Raw genomic sequence first — 24736 nt, forward strand, 5'->3', positions numbered from 1 at the left:
ATGGTCCAAAACATCTGGGGACACCGCTAGCCGTGACCCCAGAAGTCTACCAGCATCCCCGGATCAGTTCCGGCGTTCTGGTACCGGCGGGGTGTAGGGGAGACGGCATGGACGTCAGTACTGACTGTCCATGCTGTACTCCCAGATGTGCAGCCAGCGCTGCCTTTAAAAGAAACTTCAGGGGCTCTTCATAGCCCCCCTCTGCACAGTGCCTCCGACTCCGGCCAGGCACCGACGAAACTGAGATGCCTTGGCCCGGGGGCGGGGTATAGGAGAGGGACCCAGATGCATCCTGGGAGGCTGAAAACTTTAACTCTGTGGTGCCTGAAGACTGACGTCATCACCTATACCCCAAGGTATCCTGTGGATACCCTATGGACCCTGAAGTAGAAATAATTTTTTTTTGGGTTTGGACTGGAGTGTACTTTCGGGGGTTACAGCACCCTTAACGGTCAAGCCAGCCGGCCCTTTACTTATGACACAGGCGCACGCTTGGCACTACTTTGTTGATGCACGTGCGGCTACTGCGCACACAATTCACAAACACAGAAAATAATTTTTTTGGGGGTTTGGACTGGAGTGTACTTTCGGGGGTTACAGCACCCTTAACGGTCAAGCCAGCCGGCCCTTTACTTATGACACAGGCGCACGCTTGGCACTACTTTGTTGATGCACGTGCGGCTACTGCGCACACAATTCACAAACACAGAAAATAATTTTTTTTTTGGTTTGGACTGGAGTGTACTTTCGGGGGTTACAGCACCCTTAACGGTCAAGCCAGCCGGCCCTTTACTTATGACACAGGCGCACGCTTGGCACTACTTTGTTGATGCACGTGCGGCTACTGCGCACACAATTCACAAACACAGAAAATAATTTTTTTTTTGGTTTGGACTGGAGTGTACTTTCGGGGGTTACAGCACCCTTAACGGTCAAGCCAGCCGGCCCTTTACTTATGACACAGGCGCACGCTTGGCACTACTTTGTTGATGCACGTGCGGCTACTGCGCACACAATTCACAAACACAGAAAATAATTTTTTTTTTGGTTTGGACTGGAGTGTACTTTCGGGGGTTACAGCACCCTTAACGGTCAAGCCAGCCGGCCCTTTACTTATGACACAGGCGCACGCTTGGCACTACTTTGTTGATGCACGTGCGGCTACTGCGCACACAATTCACAAACACAGAAAATAATTTTTTTTTGGTTTGGACTGGAGTGTACTTTCGGGGGTTACAGCACCCTTTAACGGTCAAGCCAGCCGGCCCTTTACTTATGACACAGGCGCACGCTTGGCACTACTTTGTTGATGCACGTGCGGCTACTGCACACACAATTCACAAACACAGAAAATATATTATTTTTTTAGCACTTGGGGGGAGCACCCCTGATGGACAGAGCACACCCTGGACAACACTACAGCACCTCTTTAGGACTGGGACACTGCACAGGACTTTGGAGTGGACACAGCCCCTATGGAGAACTGACTGCACAACACAGTCCAGCCAGCCCCTATGGACTTTGAAGTAGTGGACACAGCCCCTATTAACAACAGCAGCACAGCACAACACAGCCAGCCCCTATGGACTTTGAAGTAGTGGACAACAGCAGCACTACACTACACTACACTACACAGCCCTAACTCCCACCCTCCCTCTTCACTGTCCACAGCCGAGTGAGAAAATGGCGCCGACGTGGGTACCTTATATAGGATCCAAAACCCGCGAGACTCGGAAGGCGGGATGATGACGTTTTGCCTCGATTTCAGATCCGAGTCAGGCGGGAAAAGTCGAGCCTGATTCGGATCGGACTCGGATCGGGGGGGCTCGGGGGGGTTCGGATTTCAGAAATCCGAACCCGCTCACCCCTAATTGATGATGCACTTTATCGTTTTACTTGTGAACATTGTGTTATTGAAAAGTAAAGATAATACCTTAGGTGTAACTGTCTAGAATTATGTTTTCAAACTCAGAAGTTGATATTCTGTTCAATCTTAATGACTATGTAAAATGAATAATTCCTTTCCAGTCATCGTTGCACAAATTCATTTTGCATGTAGCCGCATAGACTCACCACCGGGGGCATTGCTGCACGGAGTTTTGCTGAAGATGTACTTGGGAAGCTGAAGTGCCTCACGCAGATGGAAACCTAAAATAAAGCAAAAGCTAATAAAAAAAACAAACTTAATGATCAAACGTTAACAATACATTTAGCCAAACATATGGAAGATGTCTTTATTTTTGTCTGGGATAAAAAAACACGTTTGTTACAACAATAAACTAAAAAAAAAAATGTATAGTAACGTATATGTTTATGTAGGAGATATTCAGTTATGCGTGTTGTGTGGTTGCACAAAATATGGCTTATTACACCTGTTAAACCTCGTTCGTTTTGCTCACACTTCTATGGGGCGAGTGTCATGACAAACAAGGTTTTCCTGCCAGATAACGCGAGTCGTATTAGCAAATGAGTGAGAGCGAGTGAGGTTCCAAAGGAACATCGCTGCTACTTGAATTCCCCCCCCCACAGCTTACATGTGCAGGACCTAAAGACAGACCCAGGCATGTGGAGATAGAGGAGGGATGTATCAAACCCTTTAAAGAGGACAAAGCAACCAATCAGCTCCTAGCAATCATTTTATAAAATGTACTTGATAAATGAAAGCCAACAGCTGATTGGTTTCCATGGCCAATGTCTCCACTTGTCATCTTTAGAAAGATACAAATAAAGCTAAACATGTCAGTATGTTATGAAAATCATTGACATTAAAGGTACTGTACTGTAGGTTTGATTTAAAGTGGTATAGTTTGGGCCCATATGTACTAGGCTGCGATTTGTTGGTCAAATTTTGTCTTTGAAACTAATTGCACTTAACTTTATTTTTCAAAAATGCTTCAGAAATTGTCAGTTTTTTTATTACAGAATTAGGTCAAAACCATGTACTGTATTTAAAAACATATTTATAATAATTTTAGTAGACTTCCGGTGGGCGGGGCATCTGAGATGGCCGCGTTTTAGCTCAGCTCCCTATCTGGCTTTTCTATTTAGGTGCATTGTGCCTCTCCAAGTGAAAATCTACTGACCATAAGTATCCCCCTGGACAGGGGAGAAAACGGAGTCTAACTTGGTGACACTCGGTGGCCAGTTCGGAGCATACATTTGACCCCGGAGTCCGGCCACGAAGTTTGGCCTTCCTGGCACGAAAGCACTCGGCGCCATCTTAATTTGGCATACAGCTCATAAACAACTGTGGAGCTGTCCCGACGATCCCCACACCTGACGGTATTTACTGGTGGGAGACCACAATGCTGGGTTACGATTCTACACCAGCAAAGGACCCAACAGCCACGAGGACAGCCTTCCTATCATCACTACCCTGAGAGCCGTTGGCACTTACCCATAGCCGTGGACCGGTGGCTTCCCTGCTGGAAGTGATGTCTGTGATCTCCTGAAGAGGCGACATCGGTGGGGACATTCCTCCACTGACCACAGCGGAGGAGTCTAGACGCGGCGCGACTTGTGTATGATACACCGCGACCTGACGCCCATCTTTGCTGGCGGCCTGAGAATCCCCACGTGGGTGGTGCACTAGACAACGTAGAGCTGTTCACGGCTCTCCGAGGCGTCCACCGTTACCACTCTCTGCCTTACACCCTTGCCTTGGCTGGTACCCTGCTATTTGAGGCTAACTGCGGGTCCACCGGAGCGTATGCCCTGGACGACTGGGAGGACAATAATCCTCCGGCATTGAAGTGCGGAGCTACCATCCTGGACCTTGCCTTGGCAACCTGTCGGCTCTTTACTCTGCCTTGCTACCGCAATCGACAGGCTTGCCCCCCTGGCCTGGGCATCCTAGGGTCCCTTGCTGTAATTGTGGAGCCAACGCAGCTGGGTGCTCCGGTGGACAGACTATCGGGACCGGTAGGTTATCCTGTTATACCCTGAGCTTGGAGTAACATTTGCGGGGTACGCCTGGGGCCTTTCCCTGCCCGTACGAGGCTGTCCCCTTTTGACTACGACTGAGCCCTATCCTGCTATAGAACTCCGCAGCTCATCTCTGCAGCTACCGGGCGCTTTTGTTTAATCCCCTCTGCCCTTCTGACGCCGATTGAACCCCATCCCACTAATTTTCGCCATTGTGGGTCATCCTTCCCTACGATTGCTGGATACCGCTGTTTGGCCCCCTTTAACCCTCTTAAAATGTTTGTGTCCTCTCCGCGGATTTCTGTTGATGTGGACCATTTGTCTTTGAGTCTGCTGAGTGTTGTTGCCTGGTCCCCTCTGCTATCATTAAGGAGTGCAGGGACTGTAAACCTGTTGGATACCATTATCGGAAGTCCTGTGGATTAAGAAAGTTGCTGACAATCATTATCTCCCAAAGGAATTCTGGACATTTGATTGTTTATTTAATACCATATTCTGTTATATGGGTGATCTAAATATTCAGCCCCTTTAAACTACAGTGGTTTCGTGAGTATACTCACTAAATATCTGCATTTACTGTTATATTCTGCTGTCGCAGGGTTTATTGTAGATTTTGTCATTACTATTCACAATTAACTCAATGTGTTAGGGAGGAATATTTTCTCTGTTATATATCTGCTGCCACCTACTGGCCACACTACAATTGACATACATTTTGAGTGTGGGTGGAATATATTGACTTGTATTACTGTGTTTGGTATATGGAGAAATATTTCTCAAAATCTGTGCCTCCATTACCGCAGAAAACCTCATCTCGCACAATGGTCAAGCCAAATAAAACTCCAGTGAAAGTAGGCATGTCTCCTTCCTCCCCCACACAGACCCCCCCTGCTGATAATCCTGACACGAGGAAAGCCGACTCTGTAATCCCAAATCCAGACTTAGCGATGGCCTTGCTAAGTGCTATCATGCCTAAAATAGATGAAAAATTTGATACACTTAAACCTCTAATGGATGAGAAATTTCTTGATTTTCTCCCAAAAGTGGAGGAAAAGCTTGATCAAATTGCCCCTAAACTTGATAAAAGGCTAGACAAAATTCAAAACTCCTTAGATACAGCTTTGTCTAAAATATCGGAACATTCTAATAGATTAGACACTGTTGAGCAGAGGACAAGCGATGTGGAAGATCAATTGCATTCCTTACAAAAATCACACGATTCTTATGTAACTTCCCATAACTTGTTGTTAGAAAAGGTCGATGACCTAGAGAATCGGCATAGACGTAACAATTTGAGATTCATAGGCATACCAGAACAGGTCAAAGGATCTTCGTTGATTGAATACCTGGGTAAAACTTTAATTACAAGTCTTGACCTCCAGGATGATATAGGGGTCCCTCAAATAGAGAGAGCACACAAATTGGGTCCGGAGAGACATGGTCCGGGAAGTAGACCGAGGCCTGTGATTGCGAAGTTTCTAGACTATAGAGTTAAGGAAAAAATGTTATCAGTTTTTAAAAAACAGAGAGATTTAGTAATTGAGGACCAACGTATACTTATTTTTCAAGACTTTTTGGTTGTGGTTGCGCAAAAGCGCAAGGGGTTTTCCTCAGTTTGTAAGTTCCTGGTGGAACACAATAAGAGATTCGCATTACTATACCGAGCAAAACTGAAAGTCACTGACAATGGCCAAACTTTATTTTTTGATAACCCTGAGAGAGCGCGTACACATTTTTTTCAAATCTCTCTTCCAGAAGCTCCCCTGGTCATTCCCAATCAGATTTAACTAATAACACTTAAGGATTGCCTGCTGCTTTGATGATTCCTCAATAAATACATGTTTTATGTATATTGTAAAAAGGTGGGAATTTACAGCTCATGGTAATGGGAATGGAACATCTCATTTCATGGGTTTGTTTATACTATGCTATTGTTTGTTGTTTTTGTTTGAATTGTTTTTTGTTGATATTTGCTCACCGATGTCTGAGAAATACAATCAGACTAGGTACAGTCAGATATTGGTTAGGAAAAAATATGAAAAAGTATTGAAACACATTTTATGTTTGTATTATTATAAATACACAGTTGGGTTGTATGATCTAGGCCCGGGCTTTGATACCGTGATATATTCACAATTAATCCTCCCTGCTGGCTGGGACAGGGGGGGATTCAGTTATTTTTACTTCATACTCTTTAAGCTTACACTTTGGTTTAGACGTTGGATGACTGCTCCCATAACTAACTTGACATCCTCTGACACTCAATCTGCTCAAAAAATCAAGATCACCTCTTGGAATATAGGGGGTCTTAACACACCACTTAAGCGTAAAAAAATATTTATGTCATTAAAGAAACTGAAGCCTGACATAACTTTCCTCCAGGAGACCCACTGGAAACAGGGCGACGAATCTATCTTGAAGGATAGATGGATTAGTGAATGTATATCGGCCTCATATCGCACAAAATCCAGAGGTGTAGCTATTTTACTTGCTAGACACCTACCATATACCATACTATTCTCTACCTCAGATCCAGAGGGACGATACATATTGATGGACATTCAAATTTATGACACTAAATACACTTTGTTAAACCTCTATGCACCTAATAATGATCAACAAGCTTTCTTCCAATCCATAACACAACTTTTGCATAGTAGAACCAACTTCAATTTAATAATTGGAGGAGATATGAATACTGTAGCTAACCCAATGATAGATAAATTACCTACTCCAACAAATCCTTCTGCCACTCACTGAACACATATCCCACAACTCATGTATGACCATACTGTAGTGGATGTTTGGAGACTACATAATTGTACAGATAGATCATATACTTTTCATTCGGCGGTCCATGGATCCTTTTCACGCATAGACTACATTTTAATATCCACATCTCTTCTTCCAGACATAATATCTACCTCAATAGGGGACATCGCAGTATCTGATCACGCACCAGTATCAATAATTTTGGCTGCAAAATCAAATAACTTTCGTCCCTTTCTCTGGCGTTTCCCGTCGTATTTATACAATTCCGAACAATTCCGTAAATTCTTGGTGGCAAAATGGACAGATTTTATGGATACCAAAATAGACCATTGGGACACTCCCATTTTATTCTGGGAAACATCAAAGGCGGTAATGCGTGGACACATCCTCTCTTACATTGTGAAGAGAAATAAAGATAACAAGGCACAATAAATGACATTACAGGGAAACCTACAAACAGCACTGACAGCTTATATCTCCCAAACTACACCAGAAACACAATCGGCTTACCTAGAAGTGAAACAACTACTTGACAGTTTCGTATTAGCACAGGCACAAATAAAACTAGATCATACGAAACAAAAATACTTTAAGTGGGGCAACAAGACCGGCACATTACTGGCGAACATGACCAAAAATTTTAAAAAAAGACATCACATAAGTGCCATCAGAGACATTCATTCACAGACATTATTTACTAAAAATACAGACATAATTAAAAAATTTCAGGAATATTTAAAAAATCTAAAATCTATATACTGCGAATTCTTATGATCCTGCTCTATTAACAAAAATATTGGATGAAGCAGCATTGCCATGCCTAACACCTTTACAATGTGAGGAACTAGAAAGTGATATTACCGAAACTGAAATCTCTGCTACAATATCCTACATGCACCTCAATAAATCGCCAGGACCTGATGGTTATTCGATAGAATATTACAAAATATTACAACATGAAATGGTCCCAATGTTATGTGCTCTCTTTAAAACAATTAGAGTTGATACCCCTTATTATCCAAACTTTAATCAAGCTTACACTTCTCTAATCCCGAAACCCAATAAGGACTTAACATTATTGTCATCATACCGCCCAATTACTTTATTGAATATTGATTTTAAAATATTAGCTAAAATAATGGCAGATCGTCTTCAAACATTTTTCACAACTTTACTTACACCACATCAACTTGGCTTTACCAAAGGCAGACATTCAGTGAAAGGTATACGTACTGCAAAAGCAGCGGTATTGGCAGCTAACTTACAACCCGGGACACCGTCCATGCTCCTGAGCCTTGATGCCACTAAAGCCTTTGATTTGTTATCTTGGCCCTATCTCTATGCAATCCTTGATAGACGAGGCTTTGGCCCGGTATTCCAATCTCTAATTAAATTTTTTTATACACAACCAACTACATCATTGCTTATCAATGGAATTATAGGGGAAGGAATAACGATGACCAGGGGCACTAGGCAGGGCTGCCCATTATCCCCTATGCTCTTTAACTTGGCTCTAGATCCTATGTTAAGAATACTGCAAAATTGGTCACAATTTACAGGAATTACTATTGGAACAGAAACTGTTAAAATGTCTGCATTTGCAGATGACGTTCTTTTATTTATTTCTGAACCCCGGAGAATACTTAGCTCATTAATACGGCAAATTTTGGATATTGGATCAATATCTGGTTTTGAAGTAAATTTTGAAAAGTCAAAGGCACTTTATTTAAAAAGGGTTGTGCACGACCATCCTGGTTTAGAGAAACTCCAACTGAATGGACAACTAAATCTATTTCTTATTTGGGAATCCAATTACCAAAATACCTTCAAAACTTATATGCAATTAATATGAAACATATCTTATATTCTATCAAACAGGATGTCGAGAGATGGAAACATCTCAACATCTCTTATTTGGGTCGTGCCAACTTAATAAAGATGATCCTATTTCCTAGACTTCTCTACCCACTCCAATCTCTCCCTATCCTATTGACCAAGAGGGACACGTTAGAGATAGAAAATCTAATGAGAACATTCATATGGAAGGGTGGTAGAGCCAGAATTGGTATGGTGCGACTCCAACAACATAAATCAAATGGAGGCATAAATTTGCCAAACGTTACTTTGTATAGTCATGCTGCACATCTCCGTTATATAAGGGACTGGATCCATAACAAAAACCAATATGCCAACACTTCACTGGAAGCAGCTTTTTTGGGCAACATAAATATTATTTCTTTAATATATTTACATGACAAGGAAATACCGGAGTCCATTCAGATTAATCCGCTTTTGATGACTACCAGAAAGTTATGGCATATTTTACGTCACAGATACACATTAAATCCATACTTTTCCCTACAACTTCCATTGGTACATAACCCAAATTTCCAACACAGTAATGCTGGACATCCCTTTACCTTATGGCATAGAGGAGGAATTACTTCTATACGGCATTTCACAAATATTAATTTAAGAAAGCCCTTAACATTAACCCAAATTAGAGACAAATACCCAATTATTAGTTCCCACCCTTATCATACTTTCAAGCACAACACTACATAGCCCAACTTTCTAGAAAGCTAGCCCCAAATGACTATGATACTGACCTTGATACTCTACTCACTACGGAGAACTCTCAAAATAAAGCCATATCACAACACTACTCATTCTTACATAAACCTTTGGGTTATAATACTCAACACACAGGGTTGGCACAATGGAAAGAATACTTTCCGTCTCTATCCATTGATCATATACTACGTTCATTTGAACAATCAATTAAGCTGGTGCCAGCAACTTCTTACACTGAACTCTTCTTGAACATATTACACAGGACCTATCTTACTCCCCATCGCAGATATGTAATGGGATTACTGGAGGATTCTGGGTGTCTTCGCTGTGGAGCACAAGATGCGGAATTGATGCACTGTCTCTGGAGCTGCCCGATTATACGAGGATTTTGGGTTTTGGTGGGAAACTATGTCAATAGATATTTAGTAAATTGCCTTCCATTAACTCCTGAATGGGCAATGTTCGGTATTACACCTAAGGAAACTAAAATACCAAGAGGGGTTAAAAAGTTATTAATTATTATCTCGGCAGTAGCAAAGAAATGCATTTTGCAGGTATGGTTGCAGCCCACAGCATCTATATTTATATGGATTTACGAACTGTATTACAGAAATGTATTGATGAAGTTATGTACTGATTGAATACTACTTTGGTTATTAGATATTGATTTCTCTATGCATATCTTAGAAATATACCATTGTTACCGATTCCAATCCTATCTGTGTAATTCTCTTGTGTATTGTTGTATGCAACTACTGTGTTTCAATAAAGAAATTAAAAAAAAAAAATCCAACTTACTGTAGGGGGTGGCTAGCACCACCTGTAGTGTAAATTATAAAAGCCAATGACCTTATACCTCCATCCCCATCCAAATGGCCATGGAAAGCAGATTATGTCCCCCCTTCCCCTCTCCCACACTAATGACAAGGTATTCTGGGTACACAAAAAGCATGTGATGTCGGCGGTCACTGACCAGCCCCTTCAGGAAGAGGAAAGTACAGTATATCCTCGTACAGAGTGCCGGAGAGCAGCAGAACTTACGGTCGCATTGGATGCGATGGCAGAAAGTTAAGACCACCTATCGTCACATCCCAATCGACTTCGCCAGGTAAGTGGTAAAATACAGTATATTGGGTATTTCACCAAAATCCAGTAAATGACAGCTTATTACATATGGGCTTTATACATACTTTCCTACCCACCCGGAATGGCAGGGAGGCTCCCGAAAATCGGGTGGAGCTCCTGGCTGCCCGGAAGAGTGGGCAAGTCTCCTGGAGCTAGCTGCTGCCCTTCAGCAGCCGCCCACTTACTGATGAGTCATTTTGACCTTGTCCCTCGCCTCACATTGCCGGTAAGTGCTGCATTGTGTTAGTGGGGCCACAATGATGCAAATATATCATCTCGCCCACTGGCCCGTCCACTTTGCTGCAACATGCCCCCACACACAGCCAAGCTGGCTGCACCCTGACGGAGAGGGGCAGCCAGTGAGTCGGCAAGTATGGCCTAATACTTTTTCCACTATGAATATTTTTAGCCAGACCTGCAAAAGGCAGCACAATGTATCTTCATGCGTGACATTCCAGAAAAACAATTTAATTGGGTTCTTTTTGTTATGTTCAAGGTGACCAGTTAGTTGCATAATAAAATAACCTTTTGTGATATGTAAATAATGTTTGACAGCTATTTACATGAATAGAATTCTTTATAATAAATTGTTATGTAATAACTGGTGACACGTCAGTTATAGTCACATTAGCTTTCAGAGGTCAGTCCATTACAGTGTGGGGGCGGGTTCTATATAGTGCATTGATGGGTGCATGGCAGGACACAGCTTGGAGACCGGAAAGCAATGCTGTTGGCTTGGATGACTGCACTAAAAGTAAGTGCTATCCTGATACTAATAAAGTTCCTACTCCAGTCTGACACTGAAGGGAACATATAGGTTTCCTTAGGGTGTTATTTGTACAATGAGGAAGAAAAAATTACATTACCTAGCTTCCTCACTAGCTGCCTGGCCTCTGGCAGTAGCCTGCCAGTCATCGGGTTAGATGTATTACTGGGTGTCTAATGGCAGTAGCGTAACTAGGGCAGGGCGAGCGGGGCACTTGCCCTGGGCACCGTAGGACAGGTGGCGCAGGGGGGAGGGCGCCGTCGGCCATGGTCCGGCCTGTCTTTGTTAGGCAGTGTAGCGGCGACCGCAGTGTGTGCGGTCAGCGCTACACATTTACACAGGACAGGCGTTAGGCTTCCCTGCACCCAGTGCCGGTCCTGTGCTGCACAGCCGAGCCCCTTCCCTCCCCCTGAGCGCTTACCCAGTAGCACCAGGAGGAGTGTGGAAGGTGGGCTCAGGCTGTGCAGTTTAACGCACACATCGCCGCCAGTGTGGCAGCGATGTGTGTATTAACCATCAGCCAATGAGAGTAAGACAGACTCTCATTGGCTGTTGCTGCACACACATCATCGCCGCACGGTGGCGATGAGTGTTTAACCAGCAGCCAAAGAGAGTCAGACAGACTCTCATTGACTACTGCAGTGCCCATTGCAAGAGCCGGGCTGGAGCTCACTCATGAGCTCCACCTTCTGGCTCCTGCAGTGGGTATGGGAGAGACATCATAACGTCTCTCCCATAATGCGGAGGCCATAGCCGGAGCGTGGATTCAGGTAAGTGTATTTTTTTTTAAACTTGTGTGTCTGCACTACAGGGGGGGGGGCTACTACTGGAGGCACCATTGCTGGGGGGGACCTCTACAGGGAGTGGGGCACTACTGGAGACTACAACTGGGGGGGCTACTCCTGGGGGCACTGCATCGGGAGGGGGAACCTCATTGGGGGCACTATATCAGGGGCTTACTACTAGGGGAACAATACTGGGGGCACTAAATAGGGAGGACCACTACAGGGGATACTGTATAAGGGCACTGGATAGGGGGGATCACTACTGGGGGCCTGCATAAGGGGCACCACTACTGGGGGCACTGCATGGAGGGGACTACAGCTGAGGGCACTATATAAGGGGATTACTACAAGGGGCACTGCACTGGGGGGGCCACTACTGGGGGCACTAAATATTGAGGACCACTACAGGGGGCACTGAAGGGGAACTAATGAGGGGCTGCATAAGGGGTACCACTACTGGGTGTACTGTATAAGGGGCACTACTATGGGCCTGCATAAGATGGACCACAACTGGGGACATTGCATACTGGGGGTACTGTATAAGGGGCACTACTGGGGTTAAGGTGCATATGAAAAGGAATGTTCAGAGTGATGATAAAGGGGTGTGTGTCATGTTGACATGCCCCATTTTTAAGTGACCACGCACATTTTTCGTTGCGCGCGCCTTTGGCGCACGAGTGCTCCATTATTAAATTTGCCCGGGGCTCCAAATACCCTAGTTACGTCACTGTCTAATGGGCAGTAAATGTCTGGACCTGCTTTGCCTATTTTTCACAGTGAAGTCCAGACACCGCCCGCGTGCATAATCTCCTTGTTTGCCAAAGAAGGATAGTGCTAAATCACCTGGCTGGCGAATTGCACTCTCCCTCTTTCGACTTTTCCATAAGATAAGTTTTATGTTAAAGTCCTGTTTGAGTGCCTTCTTTTCTATATAATATATATATATATAATATATTTATAATTGTTTTTCTAAAGCTTCACCCCCAATAACTCCACCCACAGTTCCTGAACCTATTTTTTCAGAAAAATAGTCCTGCATATATATATATATATATATATATATATATATATATATACATTAGGGGTGTGCACCGGCCATTTTTTGTGTTTTGGTTTTGGATCTGGATCTTTCTTCGTGTTTTGGATCTGGATTGGTTTTGCCAAAACCACCCTTCCGTGTTCCGTGTTCTGGGTTTTGTGTTTTGGATCTGTATTTTTTTTTAAAAAAGCATAAAAACAGCTAAAATCACAGAATTTGTGGGTTTTTCTGCTCCTATGCTATTATTAACCTCAATAACCTTAATTTCCACTCATTTCCAGTCTATTCTGAACACCTCACAATAGTGTTTTTATGACCAAAAGGTTGCACCGAGGTAGCTGGATGACTATGCTAAGAGATACGAGTGGGCGGCACAAACACGTGGCCCATCTAGGAGTGACACTGCAGTGGCAGACAGGATGGCAGTTTGAAAAACTAGGCCCCAAACAGTACATAATGCAAAGAAAAAAAAGAGGTGCAAGATGGTATTGTCCTTTGGCCCTCCCACCCACCCTTATGTTGTATAAACAGGACATGCACATTTAACAAACCAATCATTTCAGCGCAAGGGTCTGCCACACGACTTTGGCTGAAATGATTGGTTCGTTTGGACCCCCACAAAACAAGCTGGCAATTAATCTGTCCCTGCACAAACTGGCTCTACGGAGGCAAGATGTCATCCTCATCCTCCTCATCCACCGATTCCTCACCCTCTTCAATGTTGTGTACATCCACATCCTCACAGAGTATTAACTCGTACCCGCTGGAATCCACCACCACAGGTCCCTCTGTACGTTCTGGAGGCTGGTCTCCCTGGAAGTGTTGATAATTCATTTTTATGAACATCATCTTCTCCACATTTTGTGGAAGCAACCTCCTACGCCTTTCGCTGACAAGGTTCCCGGCTGCACTAAACACTCTTTCGGAGTACACACTGGAGGGGGGCAACTCAGGTAAAATAGAGCCAGTTTGTACAGAGGCCTCCAAATTGTCTCTTTTTCCTGCCAGTACAGGTACAGACTGTCTGACATGCCTACTTGGATGCTGTCACCGATGTAATCCTCCACCATTCTGTCAATGCTGACAGTATCATATGTAGTGACAGTAGACATGTCAGAAATTGTTGCCAGGTCCTTCAGTCCGGACCAGATGTCCAAACTTGGTCCTGCCTGCCCTGCATCACCGCCAGCGTGTTGCTTAGGATACCTAAGGTTTTTCCTGGCAGCCCCAGTTGCGGGAGAAAATGAAGAAGGAGCTGTTGACATGTCACGTTCCGCTTCAGCTGACAGTGTTTTCACCAGCAGGTCTTTGCACCTCTGCAGGCTTGTGTCGGCTGGAAAGAGAGACACCACATAGGCTTTAAACCTAGGATCGAGCACAGTGGGCAAAATGTAGTGGTCTGATTTCAACAGATTGACCACCCTGGAAACCTGGCAAAGCGAATGAAGGGCTTCATCCACAAGTCCCACATGCCGAGCGGAATCGCTCCATCTTAGCTCCTTCTTCACTTTCTCCAGCTGCTTCTGCAAAAGCCTGATGAGGGAAATGACCTGACTCAAGCTGGCAGTGTCTGAACTGACTTCACGTGTGGCAAGTTCAAAGGGCTGGAGAACCTTGCACAACACAGAAATCATTCTCCACTGCGCTTGAGTCAGGTGCATACCCCCTCCTTTGCCTATACCATAGGTGGATGTATAGGCTTGAATGGCCTTTTGCTGCTCCTCCATCCTCTGAAGCATATAGAGGGTTGAGTTTCACCGCGTCACAACCTCTTGCTTCAGGTGATGGTGGGGCAGGTTCAAGAGTGTTTTCTGGCGCTCCAGTCTTCGGCACGCAGTCGCTGCATGGTGAAAGTGCCAGAAATTTTTCAGGCCACCCAAAGCATCTCCTGTACGCCCCTGTCGCTTTTCAGAAAATTCTGCACCACCAAGTTTATTGTGTGAGCAAAACATGGGACGTGCTGGCATTTGCCCAGATGTAATGCCCGCACAATATTGGTGGCATTGTCAGATATCACAAATCCCCAGGAGAGTCTAAGTGGGGAAATCCACTGGGCGATGATTTCCCTCAGTTTCTCTAAGAGGTTGTCGGCAGTGTGCCTCTTACTGAAACCAGTGATACACAGCGTAGCCTGCCTTGGAACGAGCTGGCGTTTCTGAGATGCTGCTACTGGTGACGCTGCTGTTGTTGCTGCATAAGGTGATACATCTACCCAATGGGCTGTCACAGTCATATAGTCCTTAGTCTGCCCTGTTCCACTTGTCCACATGTCCGTGGTTAAGTGGACATTGGGTACAACGGCATTTTTCAGGACACTGAGGACACTTTTTATGACGTTTCTGTACAGTCTCGGTATCGCCTGCCTAGGGAAGTGGAATCTAGACGGGATTTGGAACCGGGGACACACTACCTCCATCAATTGTCTAAATCCCACTGCACTAATGGCGGATACCGGACGCACGTCTAACACCAACATAGCAGTCAAGGCCTCAGTTATACGTTTTGCTTCAGGATGACTGATGTCATACTTCATCCTCCTCGCTAAGGACTGTTGGAGGGTCAATTGTTTAGTAAAAGTAGTGTTTTTCCTACTTCCTCTCTAGGATGATGAACAACTCCCAGCAGCAGCAACAGCAGCAGCAGCTGCAGCAGGAGGCGTAGCAATGCAGGATCCTCCGGAGGAATCCCGGATAGGAGAGTCAGTCATACCAGTGACATGGCCTGCAGGACTACTTCCGATCCTGACTAAGGAGGAAATTGATGAGGAGGGAGTTGACGGTGTGGTTTGCAGGCGCTTGGATACAACAGAACAACGGGATTTAGGTGTCCCTGGACTGCTTACGGTCTTAGCCAAAGTTTTTGAACTTGACAGTAACTTTTTATGAACGCGCTGCAGGTGCCGTACAAGGGAGGATGTTCCTAGGTGGTTAACGTCCCTACCCCTACTTATTTCACCTTTACATATGGTACATATGGCAAGACAGTTGTTGTCCGGATTTGGATAGAAATATTGCCAGACCAAAGAGGTGGAATGTTTGGTCTTCTGCCCAGGCATGACCGTGATGGGCTTTTTCATCCCACGGACAACAACTGTCTCCCCCGGAGCCTGATTTAAACAAACCACATCACCATCAGAATCCTCCTCGACAACTGCCTCCTCAGTGCCAGCTACACCAGTATCCTCATCCTGTTGTACTTCAACAGTGACATCTTCAATTTGCATATCAGCAAGTGGACTGTGGGTGCTCCTTTCAGCACTTGCAGGGGGCGTGCAAATGGTGGAAAGAGCCACCTCTTCCCGTCCAGTGCTGGGAAGGTCAGGCATCGGAACCGCCACCACACTTGGACTCTCCTTGGGGATTTGAGATATCTTCTTAGAATGCACAGTTCTTCGCTGTGCTTTTGCCAGCTTAACTCGTTTGATTTTTTTAGCGGGAGGAGGGCTTCCATCGTCATGTGAAGCTGAACCACTAGTCATGAACATAGGGAAAGACCTTAGCCGTTCCTTGCCACTCCGTGTTTTAAATGGCATATTGGCAAGTTTACATTTCTCTTCAGATGATTTAAATGTTTTTTTCAAGGTCATTTTCCTGAACTTTGTCATTTGGGATTGTATGTGCCCTCTACTATGACATTGGGCATCGGCCTTGGCAGACGACGTTGATGGCATGTTATCGTCTATGTCATGACTAGTGGCAGCAGCTTCAGCACTAGGAGGAAGTGGTTCTTGATCTTTCCCTATTTTATTTTTATCGGAGAAAGTTTGGTCCTCTATTTATGTTATATTGATATATACGTGCGGCTAAGGCGCACACAAACACAGAAAATATTTTTTTATTGTTGTTGGAGACTAGTGCACTTTGTGGGTTACACCACCCTTTAAGAAATGAGCAAGTCGGCCCTTTACTTATGGGACACAGGCGCACGCTTGGCGCTGCTCCTTTGTTGATGCACGTGCAGCTACAGCCCACACAATTCACAAAAAGGAAAAAATAGAAGATTTTTTTATTCTTTGTGGAGTGCACTTTGGGGGTTACACCACCCTTTAACAGACAGACGCATGCTTGGCGCTGCTCCTTTGTTGATGCACGTGCAGCCACAGTGCACACAATTCACAAACACAGAAAATATTTTTTTATTTTGTTTGGAGTGCCCTTTGGGGATTACAGCACCCTTTAACGGTCAAGCCAGCTGGCCCTTTACTTATGACACAGGCGCACGCTTGGCACTACTTTGTTGATGCACGTGCGGCTACTGCGCACACAATTCACAAACACAAAAAAATATATTTTTTTATTTTGTTTGGAGTGCCCTTTGGTGGTTACAGCACCCTTTATCGATCAAGCCAGCCGGCCCTTTACCTATGGGACACAGGCGCACGCTTGGCGCTGCTGCTTTGTTGATGCACGTGCAGCCACAGTGCACACAATTCACAAACACAGAAAATATATATTTTTTTTGTTTGGAGTGTACTTTGGGGGTTACAGCACCCTTTAATGGACAAGCCAGCTGGCCTTTTACTTATGGGACACAGGCGCACGCTTGGCGCTGCTCCTTTGCTGATGCATGTGCAGCCACAGTGCACACAATTCACAAACACAGAAAATATTTTTTTATTTTGTTTGGAGTGTACTTTGGGTGTTACAGCACCCTTTAACGGACAAGCCAGCTGGCCTTTTACTTATGGGACACAGGCGCACGCTTGACGCTGCTCCTTTGTTGATGCACGTGCAGCCACAGTGCACACAATTCACAAACACAGATTTTTTTTTTTAATTTTGTTTGGAGTGTAGTTTGGGGGTTACAGCACCCTTTAACGGACAAGCCAGCTGGCCTTTTACTTATGGGACACAGGCGCACGCTTGGCGCTGCTCCTTTGTTGATGCATGTGCAGCCACAGTGCACACAATTCACAAACACAGAAAATATATATTTTTTTTGTTTGGAGTGTACTTTGGGGGTTACAGCACCCTTTAACGGTCAAGCCAGCCAGCCTTTTACTTATTGGACACAGGTACACGCTTGGCGCTACTTTGTTGATGCACGTGCGGCTACTGCGCACACAATTCACAAACACAGAAAAAATATTTATTTTTTTTGCACTTGGGCAGAGCACCCCTGATGGACAGAGCAGCCCCTGGACAACACTACAGCACCCCTTTAGGACTGGGACACTACACAGGACTTTGGAGTGGACACAGCCCCTATGGACAACTGACTGCACAACACAGTCCAGCCAGCCCCTATGGACTTTGGAGGAGTGGACACAGCCACTATGGACAACAGCAGCACAGCACAACACAGCCAGCCCCTATGGACTTTGGAGGAGTGGACACAGCCCCTATGGACAATCGCAGCACAGCACAACACAGCCAGCCCCTATGGACTTTGGAGGAGTGGACACAGCCCCTATGGACAACAGCAGCACAGCACAACACAGCCAGCCCCTATGGACTTTGGAGGAGTGGACACAGCCCCTATGGACAACAGCAGCATAGCACAACACAGCCAGCCCCTATGGACTTTGGAGGAGTGGACACAGCCCCTATGGACAACAGCAGCACAGCACAGCACAACACTACACTGCACTACCCTACACTACACTACACTACACAGCCAGCCCTAACTCCCACCCTCCCTCTTCACTGTCCACAGCCGAGTGAGAAAATGGCGCAGACGCGGGTACCTTATATAGAATCCACAACCCGCGAGACCCGGACGGCGGGATGATGACGTTTTGCCTCGATTTCAGATCCGAGTCAGGCAGGAAAAGTCGAGCCTGACTCGGATCGGCCTCGGATCGGGGGGGCTCGGGGGGGGTTCGGATTTCAGTATTCCGAACCCGCTCACCCCTAATATACATATATATATATATACAAGACAATCAGTGCACTTCAATAAAAGGAATACCAAAAGTCCTTAAAACAAGAGAAAAGTACTGTTTCAAGCAAATGATTGCGTAATAGTCACTTAGAATTACTCCTATATAGTGGAATAAAGCAAAGATCCCAAAGATGATATGTATCTGCGTCTTCCTTAATAAATTGAATCCAGCCGGGGTAAACACTAAAAGTAAAACAGAGACAGGGGGCGCCACATAGTGCTTTAAAAGTATAACAGTTTTATTGCAATCTTCCCAATAACCAATTAAGCATACCAGAAAGGGCAGTCTTACACCACCGCAAGTGTATAAAGCATATAACGAAGGAACAAGACAATCACCGGCCGCTGACCTGGACGTCTCCAAGCGGCTCTCCGGGAGCTTGCTGCCGACCACAATATCAAACGCCAAGCCACGCCCCTACTGGTTTTGTCACTCGGACTTCATCAGGAGGCTGGCTGGCGTTATGCAAACATCTATTTAAATAGTATTGTCCTCATTGAAAAGTACTGGCCAAATTAAAATATCCACAGCTGTAATTAATTGCATTGTAATATTGAAAACAAATACAAAGTATATAAAATAATAAAAACAATAACAGAAACAATACATTGTATCCAGCACATATTGCTATAAGATATCATGTTACGAACCAAGTTTAGCCTAAATGCAGAAAATATGAAAGAATATAATTTAGCACATAAAATACAATAAATGTAACTTAGCATGTAAAACTCCATTGCTGTACATACAAATAATATATATATTTAATTACAGTGCCTATCACATGTATTGCCAACAAAATTTTGCTAGACGTAATAAAATACTCACGTATATAAAACCCATCACAAAAATATGTAAAAAAACATTCTTAAAATGGATCACATAAAGACATCTAAACATAACAAGTGTTTTCATGTTATTAACTCAAAGTGAACACATACTGGACCTCATTCAGAGTCGGTCGTTGTGGCCGCATGGTCGTACTGGAAAAGGGGCCGGATATTCAAATGATGCACTCGCATCTTGCGTCCCTAAGGTCGGATCGTTAGCTAGCCGACCAAGGGGAGGAAGCGGTCGGAACACCAAAAATACGCCCCCAACTCGTACGCATTACACGTCATCTCCGGCCATATAAGGATTAATCGCGAGCATCGGGAAACATGGGAACTGGTCGTAGAGCTTAAGGTTGACCATACCCTCTCTTAAGCTCTACGATCATGTCAGTGTTCAAACCTCCCATGTCACGTGTGCCATGACACTACTTTGTTAATTATGCACTCCCATAAAACGCCGTTCGCATAACTTGGCACGCCTGCGTTCGGATCTCCACTCCCCCGTTTTCAAGCACCTTCCCCTGTTACCACCCACAAACGCCTCAATCTGTCACTCAAACTACCGACCTGGCTGTGTTCAAGGAGAGAGAAATTTCTGATCATAGCAGCTAGTTTGCGCACGCGCATTGCAAACTTTACGCATGCGCAGTTTAGCGAACATTGGTGGCGTACGACCGTGCGGCCGCTATGACCGACTCTGAATCAGGCCCACTGTCTCTTTAAATGGTCCAATAGTGAACCTATAAAACAAAACAATGTAAAAACAAGTCATATATGAAAACAGATGTGACACGAAAGGGGAAAAAAAAAGGAAATAATTTAGCGCCTCAAAAAAGGGGTAATTTCAAACCCCTCATTTAACCCCAAAGAGTACAATGAGTTGAACGTGATTATCCAAAAGGTTTTCTCTTTTGGCTAATCTATTTTCACGATCACCACTTTTTTGTCTTTTCCTATATGCTCTAATCGCATAAATTTTAGGGAGGTGGAATCACTCTTCTGACAATTTTTTAAATGTCTGGGCCCTCTGTGGTTCTCTACCTTATTTTTGATATTTCACAAGTGCTCTAATATCCTAATTTTTAAAGCTCTTTTGGTTTTACCAATATAATATTTACACAACCACAGATTAATAAACATACTACAAAGGTGGTATTACAGTAATAAAACCTTTAACTTTATATTCTTTACCCTTTATGTCACAAAACTTTTTCTTCCCCTTTAATCCATGTACACAAACTTTACATTTACCACATGTATAAAATCCATCAACCCCATCTAAAAATGAAGCATTATCAATTCCTACTTCTTTTAATATCGGCAAAGTGCTGGGTGCCAGATAAGATTTCACATTTCTAGGCCTTTTAAATATGATTTCAGGTCTTTCTGACATAACAGACGACAATACCGGGTCCATTTTAATGATATTCCAGTATTTATTCAATACTCCTTGTGTTTCTTTATGAGAACTATTATATTGAGTGACAAAAGCACATTTCTTTTGGTCAGATCCACTCTGTTTATCTATTTCCTTGTTACAGGCAATTAGAGTCTCTCTCTCTAAAGATCTAGCTCTTGGCTATGGCTGATATGATAAGTAATACCCCTTTTACACCAGAGCTAAAACCCAGGTTATTGCAGGGTTAACCCGGGCAGCTCCTTGGTGTAAAAGGGGAAAGGGTTGGATTGCCAGGTCGAGTGAGCCGGCAATTCCACCCAGGTAAATAGCAGGGTTTAACACGGGAAAAACCCATGAAACCCTGCAGTGTAAATGGCGCCATATGGGTCACAGTGACCTGGATAGTGCCGCATGCCTGCCGATTGGCCGGCCTCAGTGGCGCTCGGAGATTACGTCATCTCCAAGCGTCCACTTCCATGCCGGAAAAGCCAGATCTATGCAGACCCAGCTCTGGTGTGAACGGCGCCAGCACGGGAAAATCCAGGGTCGGCGCTGCCTAAATTCCGGGTCTGATCTGGATAGGAACCCTGTTCCAACCTCCGGGTCAGACCCAGAATTTTGGTGTAAATGCGGTATGAGTGAGAATATCTCCTTTCAAGGAACCTGTTTTTATATATCTCACAAAGCTCATCAAATCTATCCAACGTGCCGCAATTACGTCTAAGTCTTATCAACTGAGAAAACGGCAGATTTTTCTTCCATTTGTTATGATGATAACTTTGAGAATCCAAGTAACTATTACTATCTACATGATTAAAAAACATATATGTTTCCACCTCATTATTCTTACAATTTTCTGTGTTCACTGTTACATTTATCAAGGAATGGAATCGTATTCTACATGAATGTTCTCTTGATTTGATCTGGTTTATTGTGTTTGAAAAAATGAATGTAAGATTTAGAAAAAGAAATTATGGTGTTAGATCATGTTGATTCACAGAAAGATACTAAAGAGTTTATTGAGTTCTCCAAATATATGGAATCTAAAACTGGGTAAACTGAGCAAGGTATTATAGATAGGAAAACACAGAAATGTAAAAGAGATAAAGAGGATTATGCTAAAGATAATGTTAGAAACTGGTCTAATTTCAGAAAACAAGAAAGAGACCCAATAACCAGTGGAAACAAACTTCAGTTCCACCCTGGAGAGTGAAACAACAGGAGATTCCGATCCAGAATGATAGATGGTGGGTACACACTATACAGATATATCTGCAGATGATGGTTGTTTGTACACACTGAACAACCATCATCTGTGTCTGACCGCAGGTCCCGGCAGCCAGGGGGCATGTCGGGGGCGTGTCCCAGGGGGTGGGGTGGGGTGTACCACCCCCCTCCTCGCAGTTGCTGCTGTGTGTTCCAGTGGTCTGCAGACTGCCCGTACACACCTGCCGATGGACAGATATGTCCAGAAACATATCTGTCCATCGGCTGTGCAGCACAGCCAACACGATATGTTGGTGAACGCCGACGTTCACCGACATATCGCGGGTACACACTGCCCGACGGGCAGCAGATACATTTGCCGATCAACTGATCGACCAATGTGAATAAAGGGTGGTGAACCGCGCTCACTGATATGACTGTGGGGGTGGATTGAGGCAGGAGGGAGAGGGAAAGAGTAATGGGGGGTGGAAGAGAGGTGGGGGGAGGGGATGTGCGTGTATCTGGAGGTATGGGGGTAGGGGGTGTAAGAGTGCTGCGCCTGTGGTAGGAGTACCTGTTCCTACCTAGTTTAGAGACTGGTAAAAGCTGGGTAAGGCGCGCTCTCTATATGGTGGGGCAGTGTGTAAAGTGCTTGGGTAAGAGTGATCTGTATGACAGAGAGACGTAGACGGTGGTGTTGGGTCAAGGTAATTTTATTGGTTTAAGGTAGGTAGGCACAATGCTACTAGAGGGTAATTGACCCAGGAACAGTGGGGGGAAGAGCAGGATGGGTGCACGGGGGGGAAGGTGGGTAGACCCTTTTAGGGGGCTCCTTTTCCGTGCAGTTCTGGACCAGCACGTTGTCCCTGCTGGACCTTTGGTCGACAGTCTTAACTCCCGGCACAGTGTAGGTGGAAGTCTGGTCAGTGTGTACCCAGCTTTAGAGCAAAATCCTCAACAATGGCAATTAGAGATAAAGCCTGGAAACCAAGAGCAATTTAGGTCCAATTATCCACCCAGAATTACCAATAGATTTCAAGCTTTGGAATCTTTGCAGGGAAATGAATATTCTCTTACTCCTCAAACTAATACAATGGGATCTTATTCTTTTGATAGATCTCAGTTTATATGCTTCTAAAAATGACTTTGAAAAGACATTTTGTCAGACAGGACAATAAATCTTTAGCTCCTTTGAAAAATGATGAACAAAACAAAAAGATATCTACTTCAGGATTGAAAATATGATCCACTTTTTATCCTGTAGAATCTAGAGGCTCATACATTGATATGGTCACCCATTTGGTTAAGAAAGACTTTGCAAAAATTAGTGAGAAATCACCCATAGCAACAACAACAAAATTTAACTACAATTGAAATCACCTCTTTAAAGAAATTAGTAGAAAACAAAGAACTGGATATCAAGCAGGTCGATAAGGGTGGGGGCATCATCCTGTTAGGTCGTGGAGATTATAAAAAAGAAATGTGTAGAATTTTAAGATGTTTCTTCTTATTGCAAATTAAATAGTGATCCCACTAAAGAATTCCGTATGCTGGGCATACACTATGCAATTATCTGTCAGATATCTGTCCAATCTGGCTGGTTGGAATGAAAACCTGGTAATGTATGGGAGCAAATTTTCTCCCAAACACTAGAAAACAGAGAAGATTTTCCTTCCCACCAGACAGATTGGACAGATATCTGACAGATAATTGTAGAGTGTATGCCCAGCATAAGTGAATTAAAGAATGTACTTGATAGAAGGAGAGACACTAGGGTTCTTATGGAAGAGGAATATAAATATTTATATAATGTTTGTCCACGTTTAGCAACAATCTATTAGCTGCCCAAATTACATAAAAATCGGGACGTGCCGCCTGGCCACCCGATTGTGTCTAGTATAGATTCACTTACATCTAGAGTATCAGAATATATTGACATTTTTTTAAAGCTATATGTGCCATTATTGATAACGTATATTAAAGATTCCACACATGTTCTCCAATTATTAAAAACCTTTAAATGGGAGGAATATTATTCCTGGGGAACAATAGATGTACTTACATCAATCCCTCATCATAAAGGTATAGAAAGTATAGAAAAATTGCTATTGATTCTTCAGTTGATCGCTGTAAAATGAAATTTTTGTGTGAATGTTTGGAATTTGTTTTAAAACATAACTACTTCACATTCCTAGATGAATTTTATATACAAACATGTGGTTGTGCGATGGGGACCATCTGCGCACCGAGTCTAGCTAATTTATATATGGGAGAATGGGAAAATAGATATGTTCTGGCTAATAAATCCTTTTAAGGATAATGTTATACTGTTCAAACGCTATATTGACAATATATTAGTCGTATGGCGAGGCACTAAAAGCCATTTTGAAGCTTTTGTATCCTATTTAAATATTAATGAATATAACTTA

General features: G+C 43.9%; 1 protein-coding gene across 2 annotated transcripts in view; it reads right to left on the reverse strand.

Moving 5' to 3' along the window:
- MREG (melanoregulin) overlaps positions 1-24736 on the reverse strand; it is a 98138-nt gene that overhangs the window by 68316 nt on the left and 5086 nt on the right. The window contains exon 2 of one of the 2 annotated variants that reach the window (XM_088449926.1): positions 2074-2148. The exons of the other annotated variant lie outside the window; for it this stretch is intronic. Within the exon in view, the coding sequence (XP_088306052.1) occupies positions 2074-2148 (75 nt within the window). The remainder of the gene's footprint in view (positions 1-2073; positions 2149-24736) is intronic. 2 annotated transcript variants of the gene reach the window in all.

This window comes from Taudactylus pleione, unplaced genomic scaffold (assembly GCF_031769625.1).
Source record: "Taudactylus pleione unplaced genomic scaffold, aTauple2 ptg000500l, whole genome shotgun sequence".
NCBI classification, from domain to species: Eukaryota; Metazoa; Chordata; class Amphibia; order Anura; family Myobatrachidae; genus Taudactylus; species Taudactylus pleione.